This window comes from Callorhinchus milii, unplaced genomic scaffold (genome assembly GCF_018977255.1).
Source record: "Callorhinchus milii isolate IMCB2004 unplaced genomic scaffold, IMCB_Cmil_1.0 Scaffold6, whole genome shotgun sequence".
Taxonomy (NCBI): Eukaryota; Metazoa; Chordata; class Chondrichthyes; order Chimaeriformes; family Callorhinchidae; genus Callorhinchus; species Callorhinchus milii.
In genome coordinates, this window is record NW_024704747.1 from 30,458,946 (window position 1) to 30,484,440 (window position 25,495).

General features: G+C 39.9%; 2 protein-coding genes across 2 annotated transcripts in view; both read right to left on the bottom strand.

Annotated features, from left to right (window-relative positions):
• The window catches only part of LOC103176372 (sodium-driven chloride bicarbonate exchanger), a 55,805-nt gene extending 48,878 nt beyond the window's left edge, over positions 1 to 6,927 (bottom strand). The window contains 5 exon segments of the mRNA XM_042336253.1: positions 3,450 to 3,511; positions 4,330 to 4,488; positions 4,813 to 4,934; positions 5,210 to 5,343; positions 6,254 to 6,927. Coding sequence (XP_042192187.1) covers positions 3,450 to 3,511; positions 4,330 to 4,488; positions 4,813 to 4,934; positions 5,210 to 5,343; positions 6,254 to 6,927 — 1,151 coding nt within the window.
• Positions 6,928 to 11,795: 4,868 nt separating this feature from the next.
• The window catches only part of psmd14 (proteasome 26S subunit, non-ATPase 14), a gene marked incomplete at its 5' end in the record, with an annotated part of 30,974 nt that continues 17,274 nt past the window's right edge, over positions 11,796 to 25,495 (bottom strand). The window contains 5 exon segments of the mRNA NM_001292758.1: positions 11,796 to 12,285; positions 12,931 to 12,993; positions 13,113 to 13,238; positions 13,600 to 13,674; positions 15,111 to 15,218. Of these exon segments, the coding sequence (NP_001279687.1) occupies positions 12,187 to 12,285; positions 12,931 to 12,993; positions 13,113 to 13,238; positions 13,600 to 13,674; positions 15,111 to 15,218 (471 nt within the window). The 3' untranslated portion in view covers positions 11,796 to 12,186.

Genomic DNA, 25,495 nt, shown 5'->3' on the forward strand with positions numbered 1-25,495 from the left:
GTAACGTGAATCGACAGAATTCCACTGGTGGGGACTGACCCTAAAGGTACTTTTATCCCAAATCCACAAAACATTAAACACGGATTTCTGCGGACAAAGCAATGCCTCGTGTATTTGTTCCAATCCTCACTTTGATTAACGTAATATGAAAGCAGGAAATCTAATAAGTAGTAATAATAATTACCTTTGCATTTGATACATCAACAACAAACTATATCAGTACAGCGCCTTTCTCATCAGGAGGGCGTCCCAAGGTGCTGGACAGTCAGGGATTTGGACCTGAGCTGGGGGTTGGGATCAGGAGGGTAGGGGTAGGAGGGTGACCGAAGGCGCAGTTGAAGAGGAGGGTCTTGAGGGGGAGGGAGGGAAGGCAAAAGGATTGTGGAATGGAGTTTCCAAAGGGTAGGGGTCAGTGAGGCTGGAGGTCTGACCACCGATGGTGGAGTGGGTCGGGCAGGGGATGTGGAGCAGGCCGGAGCCCGTTGAGTGGAGGGAGAGGGCAGGTCAGTATGGGGTTAGCAGGGCATAGAGGTAGGAGGGGGCAATGCCATTAAGGGCTTTGAAGACAAGGACGAGGATTTTGAATTCTATCCTCTGAGGGATGGGCAGCCAGTGGAACCGGGCGAGGGTGGGGGTGATGGGGTCATGGAGCCTGGTGTGGGAGAGGATATGGCTGCAGAGTTCTGGATGATCTGCAGCTTGTGGAGGAGGAGTTGGAAGGTGACAAATTAGCGTTGTCGAGCTCAGCCCCACACCACCACCTCTGACCCTGGTCCACCTCAGATCCCCATTCCACCTCACCTTCACCCCATCCCAAAGCTTCTCAGACTCTGAATTCCTGATCCCAAGGCACCTCAGTCCCCCACCCTCCACTCCTGATCATATGCCACTTACAACTTGGAACCCTTTCAAAGGTAATGGTTATCGACTGTACGTACTGTACATTGTAGGCAAAGGTATCAGCCAATTTGGATACATAAAAAGCAAATGAAGTGAATGACCAATTTATCTGGAGGGTTTTTTTTGGGTCGAGGGGGGACAAAAGAGTGTTTTGAATGGTGCCATGAAATCGTCCACATCCTTCCAATGAAGCAGAAGGACCCTCCGTTTTAGTGGTTCATCTGAAGGCGAGCGCTTATAACAATGCAGCACTCACCAACCATTCTGGCCGAGACTTTGAGTTCAAAGTCCCCGTGTGAGGCTTGAACTCAGCCTCTGACTCAGGTGAGAATTCCACAACTGAAGCCAATCTGAGACTCATTACACCTCAGCACATACCTGATCCACTGCAGCACTGGAGATAGTGTTACATTGCTAAAGGTGCTGTCCTTAGAAAGTGACACTCAAACCAAGGTCCTGCCTGTCTGCCTCCCTGCTCCAATACACATCCATACAGAATTCCTGATCCACTTTACATCAGCACCAACATTGCAAATCACAGACTGTATCCAGTTCAAGTCCAATTTGCATCTGACAGACAATCTTCCAAATTCAATTCCAATAAAATAATATCTGGAAATAATAATAATAATCCTTGCATCTGATATAACACCTTACCACGTTTTCGAGATGTCTCAAAGCGCTTTACCTAATATATTGTAAAGTGAATTATTTTGTGGGCAGAACGCGGCAGCCAGTTGCACGGAGCCGTGTCCCACAAACAGTCGTGGATTAAGTGACTAAATTTTTTTGAGCGGATTATTATACTCGGAAAAGCATTCCGCTCATCGACTAACAAGCAGGTTCCTACATACTGCTCGGTAAAGAGGCATGTGGAGTAAGGAAACTTGCCCAACTTTTCGCCTGGTAATTGAAACCAGGTCCTCTCGCCTGCGAGGCGAGTGCTCTAACCACTGAGCTACAGGACTGTACATCACCACCAACAATGCATGTCACAGTTCAAGTCCAATTTGCATCTGACAGACAATCTCACAATTTCAGTTCCAGTAAATAAAAATCTTGAAATACAGCAATAATAGCATACAGTTCACAACTCCCATCAGTTCTGTGGGGATTCCACCTTCTGGAATGTGCCATGCTATGATAAATGGCCAATGTTATCGGAAGTCAATGACCGCTAATTGATTTAAAGAGAAAAGCCAGGAATAATTGGAAAAACTAGAAATAAAATGGGAATCTGAAATAAAAATGGAAACTAGCAATTCACAGCATCTGAAAGAGGCATATAAGTACTTTTGGGTAGTTAAGGTTTCTTAATGCCCTTGTGAGTCAGCCTAGCACTGTGGTAGCATTCTCAACTCCGAGTCAGAAGGTTGTGAGTTCAAGCCCCACGTCAGGACTTGGAGTCACATGGACTAAGGTGATGCTCCATACTCCAGTGCAGCGCTGGGGGGATGGAGGTTGCATTGTCAGAGGAGCCGTGCTTTAGATGAACAACAACAAGATTTCATTTATAGAGCGCCTTTCACGTCGGGAGGACGTCCCGAGGCGCTGTACAGTTGGGTCAGGACCCGAGCATTGGGGGGAAATGGTCAGGGGGAGGGGAGGGAAAGATGAGACATTAAACCAAGGTCCAGTCTGCCTGTTCAGGTGGACTTTAAAGATCCTTTTCGAAAAGAGAAGGGAGTTTCTCTCTCCTGGTGTCCCAGCCAACAATCCCCCAAATAAAATTGGTCATTTGTTCGTGACTGTTTGTGCAGAATTCGGCTGCTGCCTTTTGCCCACAAAATACAGTCAATCATCTTTACAGTATATCTGTGAAGCTCTTCGAGGCGTCTCAATGAAGTGATAATAATAATCCTTGCATTTGATATAGCGCCATATCATGTCTGCACTGCAGGGCTATACCTTATCGAGGATTGAGCGTCATTTTACCAACATGTTAACCCATCTGTCTCTTTCAGCTGCTAATTGATCTGCATTTCTCTCTACTGCGGATTTCCATTGTTTCTTTCGTTTCCCTAATAGATTTCACATTTACTTCTAATCAGGTCAGTCTTGTAATAAAAAAAACGTTACCCTAAAGACATAAAAAAAAGATAAGCTATTTGGAATCCTGGTCCCCTTGCCACCTAACGTGATACAAAACTCAAATGATCTAACACCTTGATTTAAAATGTAATACTAATAACAATCCTTGCAGTTGATATAGCTCCTTACCTTGACTTTGTGATGTCTCAGAGCGCTTTGCGGATATACTGTAAGCTGAATTGACTATATATTTTGTGGGCGAAATTTATAACACTTATAATTGTGAATAATCCTTGCATTCACGATTATAAGTATACATTGTAAGTTCCATATAAAAAACAATTGTAATAATTCACAAAGTGCTGAGGTACCAAATGCCATGTTATTTTACCAGTTCAAATTCGAGAAGAAATGGTCTTAACATTTATTATAAAGTTCCACATCAAAAACATAGGATCGAGCAAATATAAAATTGCTTATTATATAGATATACTTAATTGAAAAAAAAAAACACTTACGTATCGTAGTTATCTCTAAACCCTTTGGCAAAGGGATTATGATCTATTTTCAACTGTGTAATCTGCAAAATAAATAAAATAGTTAGATTTCAACGGGGAATGTGTATGTTTGAAAGGCATCAGTCCCCAAGATTTCTCCTGAACCAAACCTGTACACATAGACACAGACAACAAAACACACGCGCACACAGATAACTTACTGAAATATTAATGTGAATATCAAAGTCTAAAACGAACATCTCTGTGGTCACTCACTCCATACATAGAAGAGAAAGTTAAATAAGTAAAGTAATATATACGGTCTTGTCTTACCAATGATACTTTCAATGTATATCAAATTATTATTGGTAGTAATAGTATTGGCGATATTTTCCCACGGTGTTTTATATATATACACACACACACAGACACACACACAAACACGCAACATAACTGTTCAGAAATAAAATTTATTGAATGAAGCGTTTGATTCGAAGCCTTTTTTATAAATTAATTAAAGAAAAAGTAAATGGCAGATATTTTACGACGTTGATTAAAAAACCCCGTTTGATTTTAGTTTATGTTTTAAACTATTGTACATTTCAACCTAAATGGGAGACATTATAGAGGGACAAAGCCTCACAAACCTCGGGGTTATCCAAAGAGTGATATAAAAAAAATACACTTGTAATAAATAGCAATAACAACAATCAATGCAATTGGTTCGGCGCCTCATCGCGTCTTCGCGTTTAATTGTGTTACCACTTTAAATACTCATTCGAATAACAATGACTAATGAGGTGTAACGGTAACTCGCATCGCTGAGCCGTTGGATCTCTGGTGGAACAAACTCGCAAGACTATCAAAGTCAGTAAAACAGGGAGTATGATGGAGAGCTCACGTCTGTGTTCTGATACGCGGTGACTGCTATGAACTGAGTCTCCGGGAAGGAGAAGGTCTGGACTCTGCTCGGTTGGTTGGTGTCCTCCGCCCCATCTTCGTTCACCTCCACCACGTGTAGCCGAGGCTGGTACTTGTGTAGAGATTGTAATACAACCATCTGTCCAGGAAACCACACGGACAAGGCTTTACTGTGTGTGTGTGTGTGTCAGTGTCACACAGAGAGATAAATAAACCCACTTTGCCCACTGTATGTGCTGTCTATTGGAGCTGTGTCACTGTCTGTCGCTGGACATCACGACAACGGGAGCATTCGTGCACACACACTCCTCTTGTGCGAGTAAATACAAACACCCTTAAACTTCGCAGTTAACTGGTGAATGTGTATCTGTGCTTTTCAGAGGGGGGGAGGGGTTTGGGGAAGAATTACTGAGAGGCCCAGGTACCCACTTGGGATTCAAACCGTCGCCACATTGCCCATTACCTGCCCGTTGTTGTTCGATGCTCCTTTGTTGTTGGTCAATTTTAATTTCCCAAAAGAAATCTCTTGTCTCATCCAGTGAGCTCCTGTGTTGGGGGAGTCCGGGTGCATATAAATCCTGTTCCCTGTCGGAGACATCCAGAGATTCACAGCCCAGTTACTACTTATTATACAGCACAACCCCACTTTGCCCATTGCATATAGGACTCACCACCACCGACACACATCACATCGCAAAACACTGAATGGATTAAAAACACAGCAATTATCTGAATCATAAACAACTCTGAGAGGAGAGCGCGGATTTTATCGAAACTTAATCTGAATAATGAAATGGTTCCCGAATATAAATCTAAGTCTAACATAAACATAACTAAATGCTGGTGGGAGAATAACTTGCCTTGTACATTTGTATCAGCTTTCCCACAAGGAACCCATTTCCCTCCTTGGAATCGCCAGTGATTGGGATCAGCGAGGATTATATCCACAAATATATTGTAATGTGCCGTCGGGTCCAACCCGGAGATGTTGAAACTCAAAAACGGAAACATGCGCCTGAAACAGAAGATTATATACAGATTGATTCAAACTCAAACCATTTAGGTACAGGGGGTTAATGTGTCAGCTCATGGCGCACCGTAACTGCCTGACATTCTTGATATGTAGTGAGAATAATCCCGAAATCTAAATTCTTAATATTTAGTAGTAATAATTCCTGCAAAAATAATAATAATTCGGTCACTCAGTCCACCACTGTTTGTGGGAAAGCGCTTTGCGCAACTGACTGTTTCGCCCTCAAAATACAGTCAATTCACTTTACAGTACATTCTGTGAAGGGCTTTGAGACGTCTCAAAGGCGCTTTGTCAAATGTAAGGATTATTATTATTAATATTTATATTATTTTAACTCCTAGTATCCAGTCTGGTGTGTGAGTTCCAATGAAGAGAAGATGCATCAAATAGTATATCGTTAATAAACACTTGAAATACCATTTTCGATTGATTTATGTTGTGTTTTATTGTCGCTTTATTGCTGTAAACGCACACTTGTGAAACTCACAACATTTGCTCAAACGAATGACGAGTTTTATCGTTATAAGACAAGTCTTTACATACAACGGAAACGATTATTAAAACAAAACAGGTTAAATAAACGGGTTAACAAAATAAAATCGGGGTCAAAATATTCGGCCTTTAGAAACTGGTGGATCCGCATTCGCTAATTGAAGCTTCTCAAAGACACTCAGTTATTTGATTCTGCAAATTGTGTTTCCTTAAATAAAATATATGAATCTATTTACCAATTAATCATTGCCGCTTCCCATCCCCTGGTCCCCTGAGCGTGTTGTGTGTGTATATATATATATATATATATAGTGTGGGTGTGAGTGTGTGATCCATAAACTGTGAAAGTGTTTGGCTTTTGAGACAATGAGAGACAGACAGAGAGATCAGGTTTACTTACCTGCCTTGTTTAGTGATGATCATTTCCGTTTGATGTCTGTGAAATTTCAGCCAGAGGGGTCTGTTGCACAGATAGACCTGGGCTTTACCAGGGACCAGCCCGGGCTGGCCAGAGGAGAACTGGTAGAAAGGTCCTCCCTGGTAGCTGTGTCCATACTGTTGAGGGTAGGGGTAGCCTGAAGCCGGGTAGCCTTGGGGAGAGGAGTTGGAAAGGATGCTATTGTAGGCTCCATTGGTGATGACAGGATGGTGAGCCATGTACCTGCCGGGGCTGCTGATAGAGAAGGCTGGGTGTGCAGGTCCATGTTGGCCAGTGTAAGGGAACATGGCACTGGTGGGAGCAGCAGTCGGCTGGTGTGGCTGGTTGGCTTGTGACAGGAGATATCTGTCTGCCGCTGAGCCATCGAAAGTGTGACGAATTTCAGAGCCCTCGTCCAGCAGAGGAGAGAGCTTGCTTCTCTGCGCGTCCCCCGACGCCTCCTTGGAGTCAGAGAAATTGTCTGTGTCTGACTGATTGGTCATCCCCCTGGTGATCTTCTTCAGAGGTGAGCTTCTCTCCAGGTTCTCACTGGCCGAGATGATGGGATGATCATGCAGAGCGAGATCGCTGTTGGAATAAGCGCTGTTCACATTCAGAAATTTCTTGGAGAGCATTATAGAGGGAGATAAGCAATGCTCCAACTGCATATCTCAACCAGCAATCGCTTCCCTCTCCACAAACCCTCAAATAGCAGCAAATGCAAATAAACAAAACCGCCTTGAAAGCAATTCTTAAAACAGTCTCAGAAATGCTGGTAACTGGAGTTTCTCTCTCTCTCTCTCTCTCTCAGAGATTGGCCAATTGACACTTTGAGGCAGTAATAATAAAGCGCTCATTTTTTTGGATCTTCCCGGTTGCACAGCTAATGAAACGGCTCTTGTCATTGGTTATCCGCTGACAGTAATTTAATTAGACACACATTAATTAGGCTAATCACCTGAGTCCTAATGGAAAGTCATGGCAAATCGTGAGATGATCTCATTTTGGAGAGACAGGTTGGGTTGCATGTTGCTAACCAGGAACCTCTCCCTCCTCGAGCTCTGTGGACAGTCACAGCGAAGAAAGATCTCTCTCCAGTTACATTCAGCTAAACTGTGTGACTGTCAACACAAGGATTTCCTAAAGATTTGTTTTGCATTTAGCACAGGCAGTGTGTACAGTGTTGCCCATCCCCTGATCTGTAGATAGCAACTCAGTAAGACAGACAGCCCAGTTTTATAATACTAAACATGATTCCAAGCCACATACCTTCAAGGCGGATTTCACCAATTATCTCACTTTTATACAAGATGCGCCAAATGTCATTTTACTTAAATACTTAAGAAAACAATCTGCTTTAATAATTTGCCCAGAACAGAGAGCGATCTAATTGCTTCCCCCACATTGCAAGGTTCTAGTGGATGTCCCTTTTGAAATATTTAAGTACTTTTACCGAGGTCTTTGGAGCAATAGTTTAGCCTTTGAGACACACAAAAAATATCCAATGGGCCGGAAAAAGCGTAGGTTACACCTATCTAAAAGGAATGACCCACATTTCCCAATTTAATTTATTTTCTAAACCTTTATTCGCCCAATTGACTATTTAAGAAGTTTACACTGTGAACCGCACTAAACACTCGTGTGAGATGATGGCGATGATCATAATACTGTGAAAATCTTCAGAGATTTTGCCGTTAAATGTAATATTGATGGAATCACTGTTTTCAGCACAAGCGGAGACATTGGGATCTTATAAATATTAAGCAGATGTGAAGTTACTACTGAAAGGCTTATACACATAGCGAGTTACCAAAACATTTACAAATGTGCTCGGTTCACTTCCTTCCTAACGCTTTGGGAAAAGTATTTAGTGAACGAGGTTGTCCTCCCTGTCCTGCCCTGTCCTCCCTGCCCTGTCCTCCCTTGTCCTCCCTGTCCTGCCCCCCCTGCCCTGTCCTGCCTGTCCTGCCCTCCCTGCCCTGCCCTCCCTGCCCTGTCCTACCCTCCCTGTCCTGTCCTCCCTGTCCTGTCCTCCCTGCCCTGCCTGCCCTCCCTGTCCTCCCTGTCCTGCCCTCCCTGCCCTGTCCTCCCTGCCCTGTCCTGCCAGCCCTGCCCTCCCTGCCCTGTCCTACCCTCCCTGTCCTGTCCTCCCTGCCCTGCCCTCCCTACCTGCCCTGTCCTACCTGCCCTGTCCTACCCTCCCTGTCCTACCCTGTCCTCCCTGCCCTGTCCTCCATGCCCTGCCCTCCCTGCCCTGGACTTCTCTTTATATAAGGTGCACAGATAAAGGCCGCGCGGCTTTTATGGGGTCTTAAACATTGACGTGACAAATAATTCAGCACTTGCACATACTGATGATGTTTGTTTCACCAACTTACAGAGAGACAGTCCATGTGAGTCCGCGGCCACTGGTGTGGTTTGGAGACGGGTTCAGGAGGGGTTCGGCTCAGTGCACCTGTGAGCCATCACATAGCACAGGACCCTAATTGACCCCGTGACGAGCCCTCCCGTGTGGGGGTAACACCACTGATCACAAACACCTGATTACCGTTATATACATCGCTCGGAATTCTTTCTTTAAGAATTTCGCAGTTCGAACGTTTCCAAATGCATCGTTTTTGAGAATTATTTTTTTACGCATCTGATAAATGTAAGAAATTACATATTGAAAGACGTGCACAACACACACACACACATCATACACATCATACACACATATACACATCATACACACACACACATACACACACATACACATACATACACATACACACACATACACACACATACACACAAATCATACACACACACATACACACACACACATACACACACACACATACACATACATACACATCATACACACACATACACATACACACACATCATACACACACATACACATACACACACACATACACACACATACACACACACATACACACACATACACGCACATACACACATCATACACACACATCATACACACATCATACACACTTACACACATACACACACATCATACACACTTACACACATCATACACACTTACACACACATACACACACATCGTACACACATAGACACACATCATACACACTTACACACACATACACACACACACACACACCCGCACCATTGTATCATCAAATATATCATATCACGATTCAAACAGAATGATATGATTTGCAATTTACACGCGCGTTTTTCTGCCCCTTTCCATGTTATAAAACGAAGTGAGAGAACTTTATTTGCAGTCAATGAAAAAGTCCTTTTCATAATTATTCCTGGAGAATAACAGAATTCCCCTGTGAGGATCGGCATCACACACCACAGCTTGAAAAGGACCAATTATTTTTCTGTGTGAAAGAGCCTGTGAGATAGATGGTGGACATTGACAGTTTTCATCGCTTAAAAAAAAACTGGTCTGAAATGGATGGCACTGTGTGCAACTGCAATCCAACTTCACCGAGTCTGCAATAAGTCTCATTCTCCCACACCAGGTGGGAACATCTTCCAAACACTTAACATTGTTAAACCACTTACTGTTGCAAAAAGGACCCAACTTTTTTTTTTCTTACGGTTGACGCACATATAAAAGCAGCGACAAAGCCAATACATCCGATTGAGACACATGCAACACGTCTCGACTAAATGGCAATCCACAAACTATAATAAAATAAAAATTGTTCTTTCTCATATTGAAAAAAAACCCATACAATATCTTATTTATTGAGGGACTATGGTGTCTCTCTTTTTACACCAGCAAATCTGGTAAAAAAATATCTCCATCAGAAGTTTGATCAATCAATCCCAGTAGCCTGACATATTTTATCATTAATAAATTACATATCTTACTATTTTAATCACGCCACACACGCACAAACACAGAACCATGGTTCCTTGGGCTTTTTTAAAAAAAAACACGTTCATATTTACATTACAAAACCAAATCAAATCGTTTGAAACACTTGGGTCAGGTGTACTTAGGCATTAAAAGTTAATGAATTCAACTGGTTGTGTTGTGTACATGTCTAATAGTCGCTGCCAGTCGCTACCCCTATCAAGGATGCTATCGATATAAACACAATTTGTGCTCAGTTTCTGGAACAAATCGACCCTTTAAATTGATGATTATATATGTACTCTAATAATAATTCTTGCATTTGATACGGCGCCTGATCACGTCTTCGAGACGTCTCAAAGCGCTTCACAGAATATACTGTAAAGTGAATTGACTGCATTTTTCTGGGTGAAACACATCAGCCAATTGCACACAGCAGCGTCCCACAAACAGTTGTGGATTGAGTGACCAAATTATTATTACTATTTTTTGAAGGGATTGTTACTCAGAGGACCATTTTTGGACCAGTTTTTGCCAGTTCATTGAACTCACCGGGAACTTGGAACATTTTCCTGATTGAAAACTCGTGGTAAAGGATGGGGTAAGTAAGGCTCGGACTTATCTCTACCTTTTTCGAGCTGTATTTCAACCACAGATGACTTTTATGATTTTTTTTCAGTTTTCTTTCCAGGTTAAAACAGTAAACCTCTTAAGAATCAGAATGAATGAAGTACTGGTTATAGATCATTACAGAACACAGCCAGTTAGGGAAATTTCATCTTTAAAGTGTAAATATGTTTAAAGTTGTCTTTCTTCAGAAAACGACAAAAGCTGAATGCCTTGGGATGTCCTCCCGATGTGAAAGGCACTATATAAATGCAATTTGTTGTTGTTGTGGGGACATCCAGGCAGCATGTCACTAACGATTGGAAACTTGTGTTTAAAACAACAATGCTAATCTTTTTCAAAATATCGAGCGCTACACGTTAAACCTATGCTTTAGTTGTGGGCAGATGCATAAATGGAAGGTTAAACCCAAATGCTTTTAAAACAAAATCTTAAAAGTGTGCATTTTTAATCTCGAATTTGTGGGTTAATGTACCTTGGTGTTGGCTCTGCCAAGCAGTTGGTGGAGGAGAAATGACATTCTTCACAGACGAGATTCTAGTTTGACCTTAGCATCTGCCAGATTCACAGCCCCGACCCGAGAGGTGTTAGGCATGTGCTGTCTCTGCCGTGCTGAGTGGCTCTTAATAAACAATGAAGGTTCCTCAGCCACGTACAACTGCTTTAGGTGTGTTTGGCTGTAGCTTTAGTGCTGACAATCAAGCAGCATATACTTTATATATATATTACATTACTCCAGGAAGAACATAAAAGTTTGCTAGGCAGAAGAAGATCAAGTTCCTTCCAGTTCACCTTCCACCATCCTGGCAGTCGCTTGACATGTCGTGTCCCAAACTATACACTCTATCCCCAGATATTATTTTCTAACAGGAATCTAGCTAATTTGTTCTTGAAAGAAACAACACTTTCTGCTTCCACGGTCTCCCGAGGGAGCTTGTTCCGTACGCTTATTTAAGAACTGAAACATGGCATCACAGACCCTCCTTTACCAAGCACGCGAACAGTTAAAGTAGAAGGAAATGAAAAAGTAAGGGTTTTAAAATGTTTTTTTTATTGATGAATTGAAATCTAACAGAGGAAGGCAAAGTAAGGTTATACGAACAAGAAAAAAATCCTGATATTCACCAAAAATCAAAGCGAAACAAACCCCCCAGTTATGGTGCAAACTCAGCCTCATGACAAAAATACAAGGCTGAAATAATCTGACTCCATCTGTCCTTAGTAACCAATCTAACAGCAGCCAGGATAGCAAGTCGTTGAATGCAGTTATACTCCCAACAGATTATTGGTGCCAAGTGACTTCCACATCTGGTAGGTTTAGTCTTCAGCGGCCTCCACTTCACAAGCCACCCAATGAATAGAAACGATACAGCTCAAAAAGGAAACGTGACACGAGTGTATTATTTTACAGTATTACACTTTACTATTTAAATACCACGGTGTCCAACATGGCCGCTAAGCACTGCACAATATTTGAAGTCATCACCACATCCACGTGCTCTTCCAAATGGCGTTTTGGATCCTGTAAAAAACAGATACACGACCATTATTAGTGGTTAGAGCACTCGCTTTTCAAGTGAGAGACCTGAGTTCAATTCCAGGCAGAGGGCGAAACCTTGGGCAAGTTTCCTTACTCCACACAGAGCCTAATAATAATCCCTCCAAAAAAACAAACAAAACAATAATAAATTGGTCATTTTCAATCTACGACTGTTTGTGGGACATTGCTGTGCGCAATTGGCTGCCACGTTCGCCCACAAATATACAGTCAATTCACTTTACAGTGTGTTCTGTGAAGCGCTTTGGGACGTCCTCCCGACGTGAAAAGCGCTATATCAAATGCAAGGATTATTATTATTATTAATCACCATTAGGTGACCTTCTAGACAGGCACGCGTTTTTTTAAAAAAATGTGCTTATAATAATAATAATTATCCTTGCATTTGACAAGAGCACCTTATCACACCTTTAAGACGTTGCAGAAAGAAGTTTGCAATCTATTCAATCGCTGTGTGGATTGGAGATGGTAATGATATATTCCTGCAGCCCCCAGACCTGCTGAGGACTGCATGCACATCTGTAACTCCTCTTCAACCATCTGTTACTCTTTATGTAAAGTGAATAAAGCACTGTGCTCTAGATTATACAGACAACTGCCCAAACTCACCTGTTTCCCAACATTTTTAATTGCCAGCTGTTCTGGAGTCATCTTATCCTCTTCCTCCACAGCCTGTAAGAAAAACAATCACAGACTAAAGTTAAAACGCCCAGGAATACCAATCGTTGGCACACTATATTATCACTAGTAGACTTAGTCATCTTACTAATTCTATGATTGTTAAACAATACCTTGTTGTAGTTTTTGGCCAGTTCCAACATCTCTTTCACCACAGTTTCATTAAGTTTACAATGTTCACTGTAGTCCTGAAGTGTTAGGCCTTCCATCCAACTCTTTTTATGCAAGTTCAACAACATCTGGCAAAAAAAAGTTAAATGTTGAGTTATAAACCAATAGAAGAAAACACTACATAAGGAAAGGAGTTGAGCCGTCAGTCCTTTAGGATCTTTTAATTCTACATATACATCTCTTCCAGACACTCAAAAATAAATCAGTACTCTTCCCTTTGTGCAAATAAGCTCCTGTATTCCAAACAGGATGAAATAGAAAGGGCTGTTGTTTTACAGAAGATTAACCTTTAGCTTCCAAGACCAATTAACATTTGACAATCATGCTTATTGACTGTGTAAGATATTCTTTGCATTGCACCATGACAAGGCCACAATTAGAAGAGTTAGAAATCTAAATAGCAACTAAACTCAACAAAAGCAAATGTACCTTTTGCTCAAGTTCATTTTTCCGATAGTTGATGGTGATTGAGTAGTAATGCCGATTTAATCCATGAATCAGGGCCTGAAAAACAGGATATAAGTGAACAGTAATAATGGCGACTCCTCCAGCACTAAGCTAACCTGTATAGTCTGGTGTTTCCACTTTTTCGCAGAACTTACAGGAAGGTTGAAATGATAACAATCCAATACAAATGCATTATGTAAATAACATTTAGTGCATTTGACTAGTGCAATCTACAATAGCATGGTCAAATATGAACACCCCAATGAGGAATTTTCAAACAAAACTGGTTACATAGCACGATTCAGTAGAACTCCTTCACAACAATCTCTGATACTGTAGTCTACTAGACAATAGAAAAACACTGGATAAGGTGATAAGGAGCTATATCAAATGCAAGGATTATTATTATTATTATAAGTATATATCCAAAGTAGGTTTTCTTCCTTAAGCAAATATGGTAGTTCATGCCCACCACAGAGGAGCTTTTGAAGTGAGGATCATTTAAATAAAGTTTTTTTTTTAGAAATCTATAGCTCTAGTGCACTAAATTATATATATATATATGTGTGTTTTAGCAAATGGCATACAGCTATATTTGCATATCACTGTAGTTATTTATCTGTGGAACACTGCCTGAGGTAATGACATGGAATGATGTGATAAAATGAACAAGAGGAGTCGTTACAGCAGGGGCTTAAAGGGTCAGAGAACTATTCTCTTGAAACTTGCATGTGTGGACTTGTGACTAGGCAAAGCTCCCAGTATATCTTCTGTTCATTATCATTACTTTAAATTTGAATAAAAGTCCAAGTTAAACACTACAAGTACTTTCCTACAGATCGTCATCCTTAATACTGCAATCGGATGCATTCATACCTTTTTTTATTACTAGACTTAATCAGGGCATGAAAATCAGAAACAGAGAATATTAAGTGTCTTGTAAAAGGAAATCCAAAATGGCTGAGAGGTACATTGTGTTTTTAGTACATGTAGGACTTAAGATACAGTGCTAGAAATCATAACCTCTTCAAACTATTTGTACAATTAGCAGCTTTTCTCTCTTTTTGTACAGTGGAATATAAAATGTCATTTCTAACTGTTCACTTTGACCACGTGGACCTGTATAACGCTCACTCACTCCTCGTCATGGTGTGGAACCCCAATGTCTTGTTCAATTCCCAACTGTCCTTCACAGCCTACATGTGGCTTCCCCTCCCCCACTCCTCCCCCCACATCGCCCCCCCCACCTCCTCCACACCGCTCCCCCCCCCCCACCTCCCCCACACCGCGCCCCTCCCGCACACCACCCCTCCCCCACACTGCATTTTCAGTCATCTTTCCCCTCTGTCCCTCGCTCCCTCCAACCCCATCCCATCCTCCCAGTCACTTGAGGATGTTTCGAGACATCCTCCCGATCTGAAAGGTGCTCCATATTTGTAACTTGTTATGTTTCTATTGACATGCTAGTTTAGTGCTGGATTTTCTGGCTTTACCTGGATAGACGGCTTGTTGAGGTGACCAAGGTTTGAGGTCGTTTGTCTTGGCTCGTGTCCCAGTACCATCATATTGGCATTAATCAGTCTAAAGGCATCAATAACAACCTGGGTAAAAAGAAGACAAATATAGTCATTCCATTTCAGTAGAACCTTGGTGTCACATCTGGCTTTGGCTTCCATCCAGACAAAGACTTAATAAAGAACTAAACAGAAGGAATTTCCTGCTGATTGTGCCATCGGCATACCACTTTATACCCTGTAATGTAAGGTGACATCAATTAAACACATCATTTGTATGCAACATCAGTAGGGGAAATATACAGATACAACAACAGTTTACTGCCTAATTATTCATCAAATTATTAATAAACTCCATTGTTAGAATCATAGTAGAGTATAATTCAGTCAACTCGCGTTGTCATGCTATAACTGAGAGGTCGGTTGTCCTTACATATGTTTACTACCCAGATCCCATCTAATCAATATGAATGACAGGGAGCGAAGAAGACTGAAAGTGAGCACAGGCTGAGGGATTCTATGTAAAGCCCAGCCCTGTCACATCAACAACATGATCACAATACTCGAAATGACAAGAAAATTATTGCCAGCATGGAACTCCCCCTTGCATTCTACTGCAGTCATATGCTTCTGCTTACCCTGACCAAGTAAAGAGTCTGTCCCCTGTCTCATTGATTAAGATGTCCCTTATCAGTGTCACATCCAGGACAAGACACAAACAAGCCAGGAGAAACCACAGCCAAGGTCATCTGTCATTTGTCAGGTTACTTCTTTGTACCTAGCTAGTTTTACATTATCAATAAAATATTTACGTAGATACATTTACAGAACCAGACAGAAATAATAAAACAGCCCATCAATTCCAAACAGCAACAAGAATCTGCAATATGATATTGTATTATGTTATATTCCAAATCCTTTACTTGAATGGTAGTATTTGCAAATCTGAGTCAGAAAAAAATGAAGATGTTTCTTTACATTGCACAAGATGGCACTTTACATGATCATATACAGTTTTAATCCATCTCCGTCCAAATCACACCCTAACCCTCGACAGGACCTCTCTCTGGTGACATTGCGAGCAATCTTTTTCCAGCTCAAGATTTCCAGTGTCAAAGCGAATCATCCTTCCACTGTGGAAGAGGGAACACTGCAAGCCCACAGAGAGAGGCACGGACAATCACTGTGGTCATTAAACCCTTATTAGCCGGGGTTTTCCCCTGAGTTATGTGGACTCATTATCCCAGGAGAATCCACTTTCCTTTCTCCCAAACACAAAAAGCTTTCGTACAACCCGTAATCTCATAATAAAGATAATAACCAAATATTACATTCAGATTATTTACTCTCAATCTGATCACTGCCAATCTGGAACATATATTTGAAATAAAAGTTAAAATGCATTAGTTTGTTAAACGGCATTAGGAAAGTAGAAAAGTGGAGGTGTACTGTAATAATAATAATAATCTTCGCAATTGATACAGCACCTTAACACATCTTCAAGAGGTCTCAAAGCATTTCACACAATATACCCTGAAGTGAACTGACTGTAGATTTTGTGGGCGAAACACGGCAGCCAATTGCACACAGCAGTGTCCCACAAACAGTCGTGGATTGAGTGACCATATTATTATTTTTTTGTTTCTGTAAATTAAACAACGAAATTATAGATAGCTGACCAATATTGCTGAAACTCCTCACAATATTCTTGTCCACTCTTCTAACATTTATTATTTGCTGCAATATACTCTGTACATACTGTACGTATCTATAAACAGTATTATATTTTGTTTTATTTTGAAGCTTATAAAATGTTAAATAATTCAGGCAATTTTCAGGATGATTTTGTTGTGTCCCCTGCTTCTCCTTTCTCGAGTCTGAGTGAAAAATAATGGAATGCTTTCCCATTGAGTTGTAAGCTGTTGTGCGGAGTGCTCACGTCAAACAAATGGGGAAGGTATCTGTTGTAAAAGATAATGCAAATATTAGTTCTGGTTCAAATGCATTCCAAGTGCAGTTTGAATTTTTAAAAAAAACTTGATGCTGAAAAAGAACTGGTCTGCTATTCACTGTGGACAGAAAATGTTAATCCAAACTAATGTAAAATACAAGTATTTGATATAACCTGTTTAGCCAATTTTCTTGAATCAGCAGCCTTGGGGTGTGGCAGGTGCCTCATCTAGTATGTGGTGTGAGGTCAGACAGTGAGTGCCAGGAAGCTGGTCAACCGGAAAGGGTATAAAACTGGGCCCAAGTTTCCTTCTGGACTCACTCTCTCCCTCAACACTGCGTCTCGCTGGACTGTGAACTTGAACTCTCTGACTCAAAGGCAAGAGTGCTACTAACTGAGCCAGACTGTCAACCTGGCACTCAACACACAGGCAGTCACTTCAGCAGTGACTGGCCATTTCACACTTCATTATATTATAGCCTCTGAGACATTGGACCCAGATGATGTCTCAAAGTGCTTCACAGTATATACTGTAAAGGGTTGTGACTGTATTTTGTGGGCGAGATAGATTGCATATCAACACTAAACTTGTGGAGGAAGTAAATTATTTCAAAATTGCCAAGAATACAAAATAAGCCACTTTTTTGTCATCACTTTGAACAGAAGGGTATAAGTAGCACACCAATAGGCACGTCAGTCAAGCAGCCCATTGTGGCTCTGGGCTACCCCACTCCCTCCCCCCGCAATTTGCTTCCTTGGAACAAATAGGGAAAACAGATATACAAATAATATCACTAAAAAGTGCCAATACAAACAATCTTTTATCAGTTGAAAGCATAGAGTTTATCAGAGAGTTGTAGCTGGTAATGTTGAGGCAGCTGAGCGAGCAGCTATTTTTCACACTATTGCTTAACCAGTTCACCCTTTAAAACCTCGTCGTGTGAAAACAAATCACCATATTTAACAAGCATCCAAGGCCTTAAAGAGGCAATTTCATCGCCAGGATTATACCTCTGAAAATATTTTGAAGAATTCTGATTAATGCAACCATCTATTTCCCCTTTGTTCTTCCGAAATTATATAGCTGATAGCGGTGGCACAATATTATTTATAAATTTTAAAAAAAGAAATACTATTAAAAATCTTGATTTGTCATTAATATTTCTTCCAGGTGATCAAATTAACCAAATTAGGAAACTCTGATTAATTACATTAAATTATAGTAAATATCTATTGTTTAGACAAAACAAGCCATTTAACAAAAAAACTATTATTAGCTTTAACTTATAATAATAATTCTTGCATTTGATACAGCGCCTTATCACGTCTGCGAGACGTCTCAAAGTGCTTCACAGAATATACTGTAAAGTGAATTCACTGTGTATTTTGTGGGTGAAACGCATCAGCCAATTATGCACAGCAGCGTCCCACATGGTCGTGGATTGAGTGATTACATTACTATTTTCAAAAAAATTGTTGAAGAGATTATTATCCTCGGAAATACAGTGCAACAATCGACTAACAATCGGGTTACTCCTTACAGCTACAAAACAGCGGCGCCTGGAGTAAGGAAATCTGCCCAATGTTTCACCCTGTCCGGGAATTAAACCTAGGGCCTCTCGCTTGTGAGTTGAGTACTCTAATCAATAAGCTACAGGACTCCACAATCTCTTATGATCTTAACTTTAGCTAAATCCTATCAAAATATATTTTATTTAATGACTTCTGGGTAAATCACTGGGAAGTGTGAGACCTGAATTAACATCAACTGAAACGGCCACATGACTGAAGCATCCTGGATTAATGACTATATCTAATGATGTTAACTCAGTCCCATCACACTGTCAGCCTTAGTAAATTGTCAGCTTTCCCATGAGATCAACAATATACACCAGATTTTTGGTTCACAAGACAGAAATTTGATATAGCGCCTTATCACGTCTTCAAGTCTCAAAGCCCTTCACAGAATATATTATAACAGGTTTCAAGTCTGCTTTCTAATAGAAAGTTGTGCAATTATATATGATAACCACTTCGAGAATCCTTAATGAAACTTTTCCCACAACCGATTTTGCTCCATTTTTAATGTAAAATAAGTGTTAAAATTGTAGCAAGCATTGTTTAATTGTAATTCTCCATTTTTTCTACTATGGCCATCAATAGTATGGTTCCTCTATTTCAAGCAGTACACAGAACATGTACGTGTAGTGACTGTGTACTTGTAGGCAAACGTGGCAGCCCATATGTGCACAGCAATGTCCCACAAACAGTCATGAAGTGAATGACCAATTTTATTCAGGGATCATTGGCCAGGACACCAGGAGAGAGAACCAGCTGAACAGGCAAATGGGATCTCGGTTTAACTTTTGATCCAAAGAACGGCACCTCCAGCACTGCTCTGGAACGTCAGTCGAGACAGCTGTGTGAGTTCAAAGTCCCAACAAGGGGTTTGAACCCACAACCTTCTGACTCAAAGGTGTGAGTGCTATCACTGAACCAGACGCACACACACACAAATACAGTACAACAGGAACATATTAAATAATCCTCAAAACTAGGCAGCATCTTGAGAACATGATATATTACACTATGTATTTAGCAATATTACTATTCAAAATAATACAAACCATCGAACTGAAAAGGTTTCATTTTTCATCCAAACTGTATTCCAAGTCTCACATCTTAAAGCAGTTTATGCACTTCAGACAGTCAGGGGTAGAAGTACTGTATTAATGCAAATTGACCAAATCACTATAGCAACTCCTTCAAGGCAACTAGCACATTAACAAGCAGCTACCTGGAATTAGATCCAAATAAACACAACAGAAATCACAAGATCTTCTAGGCTACCAGTTTCTGGAGAATATGTTGTAATTACTTTTTGGGGGAAAGAACAACTGAGTTCATCCCCAAACAATCATTCCCCTTAAGTAGGCATATTAATATAACAGACTCATTAATGCCCGGCTCACTAATGAGCATAGGGTAGGTCGGGTGTTAATTATACTGCAGTCAACTCAGAAACGGCCCTAGTGGAACTCGCTTTCACTATTCACAACCCTCCAAAAGGCTCTTTTTCTGTGGTTTGAAGGGCATCAGAACGTAAACAGCAAGTACAGGACATCACACTGCATTGTGTTTGCACAATAATAATAATCCTTACATTTGATGTGGCGCCTTATCATGTCTTTGAGGCGTCTCAAAGCTCTTCACAGAATATACTGTAAAGTGAATTGACTATATATTTTGTGGGCAAAACGTGGCAGCCAATTGCGTACAACAGTGTCCCACAAACAGCCATGGATTGAGTGACCAAATTATTTATTGAATTGTTTTTTTAAAGGAATTATTACCCCCGAAAATGTGATCCGCTAATCGACTAACAACCGGTTGGTGGACAAAACACAAAATGGCATGAGCAGTGAAGTGAGGTCAGAACTATTCATTAAAAANTAATGGATGTTTATACAAAGTATGGTATGAAATTCAACTGTGGTCTTTCCCTTGTGCATTCAGCTCATGGTATTATAAGATCTCTCAAACATGCAATTATACTGCACTATCATTAAACCTTTTCTGGGATGCAAACATGATTTGAGAAAATATTTTATGTTTTTGAATAGTGATGCAATTTACATTTAATGATTGAAATGCATAAGGAATAAGTTATATAACATGCACAAAAAGTATCATGTGTTTATCAGGTCAGGTTAGTGTAATGATGATAAATGGCTTCAAAACTAGGCTCCTAAATGAAAGTGGCATCTTTAAAAATCAAATCGTATTTACAGAGCGTGTTTAATTGCTGTGAACTCTACAAAGATTCCAAAGTAGTGACCTAAGTCTTCTGTTCTCAGTGCTAACAATTTAATGTTTAGTTTCATATTACTTTATGAAGGAAAGTCTTACAATTTCATACAATGCTTTTTTTAATGACCAAACCAGTGTATTATTTGATTGTTTGAATCAAATGTAAAAAGGTTTGATTCTTATTTGTGTGAATTTAAATTAAAATTAAAAGATTGTCAATTACTTATTTTTCAATTCTTTGATGTTGAAGCAATTATGTTACCTCAAAGATGTCAATAAGAATAACATCACACCCAAGAAACAAAATCAATTACATCCAAGGTTGGACTGTTTATTTTTGGATGATGGAAAGACAAGTGACAAATTAACACAGAAGATTATTTCAACTGTAGAAGCTAAAAATCAAGCTGGGTTTTGACTTTCACTTCTGAACTCCCTGCGGGGACATGCATCTGATCAACAGTTAAGCTAGAAATTAACTTTGATTTGATATGGAATGTTTTACCGTCACAAAATTGTTTCCAGGCACCTTAAAACTGTGTTATTTTTTATTTAAATAATTATCCAGAAATCATATCTGTAGGAGTCTGCTTGCCACAAAAACACTTTGCAGTTCTGTTGAGTTCTGCACGGACTCGAGCAGAACACCAGATATTTTTTACATCGCAAGTTTGCTAAATTCATGCTAAAGGTCTGTGTTTTGGAATAAATTGGATTATTCTTTTGGAGTCCATTTCATAGAGCTAAATTTTAATGGCACCTTTATCTGAGCACAACCCACAGATCAAAACACAGGACTAAGTGGAGGCTGATGATGCTATTTACATGTGTGATTCCTGCTGTCTTCTTGTTAGTAGCTTTAATATAATGGAAGACCTTGTCTGGATTGTAATTAACACATCTTTATTGCAGAGGAGTTCAGAAGTGATTGCTGGGAATTTTACTGTTTGGAAGATAAACATAATCGCAAACTATTTTCTGTTATGAAAGAAAATTTATAACTAAGATCAATGAATTGAAATATACCAGCTGAGTAAGTGGCTAGATCTTTACGTAACCCTGTTTTGGCACGAAGTGTGCACTCTCCCCGACCTTGCAAATATAATTAACTCGCAACAACATTCTTTACATATCGTCAGGTTTGGATTATTATTACACACCCGAAAGGAAAAGGTTTTCTTCTTATACTGTAATTAGAAATGAAAATGAAATATTTTGCCAAACGAATATGAAATCTGCATGGAGAGCTTTATGGACAAAATGTAAAAATGTTCTCACGGTTTTATAAGAATAATCTTTGCATTTGATATAGTGTCTTTGAGACGTCTCAAAGCTCTTCACAGAATATACTGTAAAGTGAATTGACTGTATATTTTGTGGGCAAAACTTACAATACATACAGCGACAATAATTCACACAGTGACACCTTCCAAAGTAATAAAACAAACCGGATCTAAAACTAACCAGAGAGAGAAAGAACAAGGCTCTATGATTCTGCGCCCAAACCCTCAAAAAAAACACAAGTGTGTGAAATAAAGGCAGAGGTAAATCAGCAAATTGCCAAGCTGGTAAAAAGATTAATGTCCCATCTCAAATTTCTTTTATCACCTGCAACCGACCCGTTATCAACTACTCAACTTGTTTCTGCTTTTTCTTTAAAAATGAAGAGAAACGTGTGACCTTGAGGAGCCCGGCTAGGTTCTGTGACCATTTGGTTATTTATGCTGTGATGCACTGTCAAGCATCCACAAGTGAACATCATCAGCCTCTGTCCCTGGTCTGCCCACAGCATAAAAAATTCAGATAAATCTTACTTTTGATGCCATTTCTATGAAAAGCACACAGAAATGAAACTGACTGATGCCAAATGAATATCACTGAATCACTCCGATGGTGAGCTCGGAGTTTGAAACAGTGAAATTATTTATAAAACATCAATTTTAGCTCAAGAAAAGAGATTCCTGAGAGTGCGTGCATTTTCTTGTTTTTCTCCTTGGAGACTGCTTCACTTCTTGTCCCCATTACTATTAACTTTAATAGGGAGTCAATTCCTCTGGATTCAGTATTTGGTGCAGGAGGTTACAGTGGAAAAGTTAAAATACAGCTTCCCGCTTTCAGTAACTGAAACCAGATCAGCAAGTGCATCATGTTAAACTGTAAACTATATCCAACTCACAATCCCATGAGAGGAAGAAATATAATAATAATCCTTGCATTTGATACAGAACATTACGTCTTCGAGACGTCTCAAAGCGCTTCACAGGATACACTGTAAAGTGGAGTGACTGTATATTTTGTGGGCAGCAAGTGATAAAAAATGAAAAATCTAATAAATATATTGTGATCCAAACATGTTAGCATCTCTGGATTATACACGACTGAAAATGTTCGCATTCATGTTAGACTTGCCGAGTTACCTTTTTAAAATATTGTAACCAACAGATTAAACTGTAAAAGGTTAGCGCTTTGCTGTACTGTTAGGATTAAGATACAGTCTATCCTGTGAAGCACTTTGAGATGTCTTGAAGACATGATTAGGCACTATATCAAATGCAAGAATTATTATTATTGCTGAAGTGTGAAGTGGGATGATTTCTTCAGAACAATCACAATGCAGAATTCAAACCTCGTGCAATTTAGAGTTATTATTAGTGTGAACATGTTACAAAAAGATGGTGTTCACTTTCACAAATTCTATTTTGTGACTTGTTGAGTTCAGGGGGTTGATATGGTTTGCACAACAAATATTTTGACAGGTTTTGAAAGCTATAAATCAATTACAAAATCGGAGGAGTCTGTACACAGCAGATAGATGTCACTCCTTAGTTTCACAACTCGTCACCCAACTGGTTTGCAACATGGGTGGCCAGTTGTGAAGCTATGGGAGTGTATATTCGAGTGTGCCACTCAAGAAACAAATACCGTATTTATTACCAGTTTGTATTTGACCCAAATCAGCTCAGTGGGTTTGAAGACACAGTAAAACAACACAACTGTTGTGCTGTTTGCTGCACCAAATTCTGATCAGAGTCATCACTTTCCTCTGCACGGCTATTAGTGTAGACACTCGCTTCGGTGCTGTGGTAACTTAGCAAAGGGAGCGCAGTGGGCAGGTGCAGAATTATAGTGATGGCTTCATTTCATTCTCTCTCTCTCTCTCTCTCTCTGGGCAAAGTTTAAGCAAAGCGGACTGTGTGTGTCCACAGTCTTGCTAATCAAACAAACATCAAGTAGTTTATGAAATGAGCACAGTTCACAGCACACAGGCCAGATGTATGTGACAGCAACTAAGAGATAGCCTCCGGAATGTGGTGTCACATTGCTCCTGTCAACCTGACTGCAGTTTGTGGGGTTCCAGGTAAATATCAGCTGGAATGGACACGAAGCTTATAGCATAACTGGCATATATCACAGTAATAAAGATATTTTGAGGAGCTTATTCTAGTGTATTAATTACAAACTGAAACAAACACTTCAGATATTTTCATTAAAAATGATTCTGACGTCACATTCTCCCTCCCATGTTTCACTTTTGCCGATTTAATCTAACCCATCCCAATCTTTTTAGTTTATTTTCCTAAAATATCTAACTTTAAATCGTCATTTAACCAATCTATTTATTCCCTCCTCCGACTCCCATTGTCTATCTCAAAACAGTGGACTAACCGGCTAAAACAGCTTCAACTGTCCCAATCCAGAAAATGTAACATTAATATGTTAATAGTTGGCCAAATTTGATCACAGTTTTACATATTAAATAATACTGATCCTTGCATTTGATATAACGCCATATCACGTCTTTGAGACATCTCAGAGCGCTTCACAGGACATACTGTAGCATGAATTTACTGTATATTTAGTGAACAAATATCATAATAGGAAGAGAGTTGTCACACAAGTTTATTCATCAGCAGCTCACGGAGAGATTGTATATCTATACAACTAGCTATGGCTGAATTGAAAATCTAAATGAGGAATGAGAAGATTAAAATCAAAACAGCACCTCTGAATACAGAATATCTTATCATTGAGAATTTTTCCAAACGTGAGGATACATTTGAGTACAAGGATCTTGTCCCACAGGATGAGATTATTTTCTGCTGTTTGGGTGGTAACTGTACAACGTCTCATATGTGTCGCTTCATAAACAAGAAATGGGAACTCGGAATAAAACTAATTCAGAGTTTGCGATACTGAATTCAAATTAACACCTAAAACAAACATTAATGAGCAAAAATGAGTAAAGGAACAGACCAGTTTTACTACCATCAGGAAAATCATGAGAGAGAAATGAGCATTAATAAATAATTTCAAAGAAGGAATCTTTACAAATCAGATGCAATACACACGAGATGAAAGCTAACAATTAATTCAGGTCTGGTACCATAGCCTGAGTAAGTTTTGGTATGGTGCTGTGTGTGTGCCTACAACAGCATAGATTATGTACCTATAAAACAGGTGTGACTATTTCAATAGGACAGTGACTATACATTCAGCACTTTATGGTTCAGGATCACCAACGGCACACAAATGGTATAAATCTCATAGCAGACCGACACCTGATTATTAGCCTCATCACAGCATTAAGACAGCAGGTCAACAA